The sequence below is a fragment of the Cavia porcellus genome, unplaced genomic scaffold, assembly GCF_034190915.1.
Source record: "Cavia porcellus strain 051 isolate PalLab524CR breed Dunkin Hartley unplaced genomic scaffold, mCavPor4.1 scaffold_6, whole genome shotgun sequence".
Classification (NCBI taxonomy): domain Eukaryota; kingdom Metazoa; phylum Chordata; class Mammalia; order Rodentia; family Caviidae; genus Cavia; species Cavia porcellus.
The window spans coordinates 63617357-63621210 of NW_026947489.1; the positions used below are offsets into that span (position 1 = coordinate 63617357).

Sequence of the window (3854 nt, forward strand, 5' to 3'; positions counted from 1 at the left end):
ATTTTAATAATAGAAACCTATGAGGAAAATTCAAATTCGTCTCTCAGAGTCCTTCCCAGAGATTCTCATAGTCCTTCCCAGAGACGGAAAATAACTATTGGCTGAGGACAGCGGTGCATGACTATAATGCCTGAGTAGGAGGCTGAGGCAAGAGGGTTGCTGAGGGTTTGAGAGCAGCCTGGGCTACATAGTGCATTCAAGGCCCGCATGGACTACTGTCGTGAGTGTCTAGAGCACTCTGAACTCCGGGCAAGGTAAACACGCACGCCTTGTCGGGACACGGGGGGTACAGCGCTTGGAAAAGAAAGACAGGAGAGACACCTTTGCTGTCTGCACCGCGTTACACTGCACTGCACTGCACTGTACGCACAATCTTTATTTTAGGATTCATATATAGTAAACCCGATCAATTCACAGAGCCCAGATAATTAAGTAGTGAAAAGGCATTCTTTGTGGCAAGCTACAACGTGACAGACTACAATGTTTATTCTAAAACTATCTAAGTGAAGTAAATAATCACAACCAGTTCTCACAACTTCTCTAGCCCAGGAAGAAATTCATTAGCTCAAGAATGTTGTTAATTTGTCTGCTGTTAGTGTCACAAAGGGTGGCCAGCCACTTCCTCAAGACTTCTGCAAAACAAAGCCAGCTCACAGTATGGATTCCAGAGGGTGAGGGCTCACTGAGAACAGGCATTCCCGTTCTACCTCCTTCTCGCATACCAGGGCGGCTATTGTAAATTGCAGGTTAGAGGGGGTTGGGCCTACAAAGTGACACCTCATCCCCCACACTTCCTTCCTTTTTATTTTTTAACAATAATTTCCATAAGATCAGGTTATTAATAGCATTTCGTCTTATGCAGTAAAAATACACAAGAACTATGGCAATGAGAACTATAATTAAACTAAGTCCCATGCCACTAAAAGTGTGGGTAATGCTCTGCCAGATTCCTTTGGAATCTAATCCTTTCAAAGATTGAGCAAGCAATTGCGCGAATTGTGCTAGAGATTCATCATCATTTTGCTTTGCAAAATCCTTGTCAATTTGATTATGCAAAGATTCTATTTCCTCCTGGGCAGAGGTGTTTCCATTTAAATACATTCTAATCATTTCCCATTCATGTTCTGTCTGATTATAAGGTCGTTGGGTTATACAGAAAGTAGTTGAATTCCAATCACATTTTAAAAACACTTGATGCTGAAGAGCCAATATTTTTCTACCCATCCATTCAACTGTTTGTTTAAGGAGGTCTATTTGTTGTTGTAGTTTGGCGTTTATTTGCCACTGAGTTAACCAAAGTTCATGAGAATTCTCATGCCATAATTCGACAACATGTTTTTCTTGCAAAGAGGTATGTAAAGCTACTCCTGAGACTGCTGCTAGAGAGGCTACAGTTATCAGACTTAACAGTACAGCAACCACTATTCCAATAAATCTTTTTGTACGTTTTAACAGATGTTTAAAAAATTCAGTAGTAACAGAAATTACCGGGTCTTGAGACCAAGGTCGAGTTAAATTTACAGGCAACCAAATATGAGTTTTTTGTTGTAACAGCATAACTGTATAAGGCTTAGTGAAATTTAGTGTGCTATTTAAGCATGTAAACAATTGACAATTTAAACAAGTACAAGAAAAATGTGTAAAATTAAAAGTTCCCACTAAAAAGACATAAGGTAGAGGTGCACAAACAGTAATATTATACATTTTAAACCTAGTAAAATTATAAGTAGTAGATACAGATCGACTAGTCCCTGAATATGAAACATTGTACAAGGTTACAGGTTGCATAGCGGCTGGGATCTTCCAAATATGATTTTGAAGGTGATGAGGGTATTCTTCGGCTGCAACAGCAGGGTTAGCGATTCCACCATCTCCCCACCACAAGAGAGCCGTCTTTTGTTGAAATATAGGAGCTCCGTCAGTTATTTTCTTTGGATCTGGAAGACTATACACAACAGAGAGATTACATCTTGTCTCATTCCATTCAGCACATCCATTAACGAATTTTCCAAATGGTCCCCAAATAATATACCCATCAATATTTTTAGCAAATTTTCCCATACATAGTTGCCAAATTATGGGATTATAAGAAATATTTTTATAAGTGAATTCAGGGCATACAGGAAATGTATTTGTATCAGGTGCTGTTAAATTTTTCCAGGTAACATTAAAGGTTTGAGCAGCCAAGGCTTGAAGCCTTGTCCTTTTGTTGCCTGCTTTTATTCCATGTTGAATCCAATACTGCCATCCCAGAGGGATGCAAGGCGGTTCCCCAATGCAAATAGGCCTTTGATTACCATAATAAGTAAAATTGAATAGTGTCCCATCATCTTGATTGTGGGGGGTTAAATCAGCCCACGGTGCTGACAAAATTTCTCTAGGTGTGGTATAAAGTAAAATATCACTAGTTCCCCATTTTACAGGTTCTAATAAAGGGGGGTTTGGAATATATGCCCAGTACGAATGCGGAGGTACCTCAGTCCCCGATGCAACGGTGAGCAAGGCACATAAAGCTAAAAACAAGTTTTCGGGGTTTAAAGGCTTTCCTGCTTGAAGGACAAGCCGTTGCCCTTCTATGGTCAATTTCTTTAATTGTCCCCATGTAGGGAGGGGATTTAAATTTGGTCGCTGTGAGCGGCGGGATTTTCTTAGCTGTAATCTGGCCATGGCTGCGATAGGAACAAACTCAGCATCCTCAGCTTCTAGCTGGTTTCGCGCTCGCTTCTGAAGGCACGGTTCCGGTTCCTTGGGGAGTTGTCTCCGGGGCTGGTGAACAGGATCTGGAGACGCGGGTCCTGATCCATCGTCCAGGGACCCACTGCTGAATTCCATTTTCTGTGGAGATATAACCAAAACCTTTCCCCCTATAGAGCAATGTGCCCCTCTCCCATTCAGCCTCTGGAGCTGTTTTAGTCCAAATAGGTTCATTAATCACAAAAGGCTGTTGTTGCTGTTCAAAATGTTTTTCAGCTCTTGTTAATATTTCACCTTGTGGTAAATTGAGAAAATTTAAAATAAACAATGCTTGATGCAGTAATGTTTTTGGACTGTTTTGCAATTTAAACAGTATTGGTATCTGAATATCCTCCTGACTCCTCCTTTTTAATTTTTTAATTTGCAACTTAAGAGTGCCATGTGCTCTTTCAACAATAGCTTGACCCTGGGGGTTATATTCAATCCCTGTAATATGAATAATATTATGGAGATCGCAAAATTGTTTAAATGTTCTGCTAGTATAAGCAGGTCCATTATCTGTTTTGATTTTAGAAGGAATTCCCATAACTGCAAAAGTCTCCAATAAATGTACAATAACATTTTTAGTGGATTCTCCCTGTTGAGCAGTAGCCCATAGAAATGAAGAATAGGTATCAATAACTACATGTACATAAGAAAGCCGACCAAAAGAAGGTACATGTGTAATATCCATTTGCCATAATTCATTAGGTTGAATTCCTCGAGGGTTGACACCTGCGGGAATAATTCTTAAATGTAATGGTCTACAAATAGGGCAGGCTTTTACAATCTGTTTAGCTTTTGTAAAAGGTATCTTATATTTAAGATGCAAATGTCCTGCATTTGCATGATTAAATTGATGTTCTTTAACGGGTGTGGTGAACATAACTAAGGAATCCACTGCATTGTTACCTGATACTAATGGTCCGGGTAACTGAGAATGAGAACGTAAATGAGTAATAAAATAAGAATGATTTCTTTTTTGAACATGTATTTGTAAATTTTGAAATAAAGACAATAAAGCAGGCTTATTAGAATATAACACAGCTGAATAGATATTTGTCACTACTCCAACAGAATAGGCCGAATCGGCTATAATATTAATAGGTTGGTTATGAAAA

The 3854-nt window shown here is 39.2% G+C and overlaps 1 protein-coding gene across 1 annotated transcript; it reads right to left on the bottom strand.

Annotated features, from left to right (window-relative positions):
• Nucleotides 1–322: 322 nt before the first annotated feature.
• On the bottom strand, nucleotides 323–2664 carry LOC134476468 (endogenous retrovirus group K member 18 Env polyprotein-like). The gene is made up of 2 exons (XM_063250869.1): nucleotides 2476–2664; nucleotides 323–1945 (listed from the first exon to the last, which is right to left on the bottom strand). The coding sequence occupies exon 2, from the start codon at nucleotides 1786–1788 to the stop codon at nucleotides 748–750; it is 1041 nt and encodes a 346-aa protein (XP_063106939.1). The 5' UTR covers nucleotides 1789–1945; nucleotides 2476–2664; the 3' UTR covers nucleotides 323–747.
• Between the last annotated feature and the right edge of the window lie 1190 nt (nucleotides 2665–3854).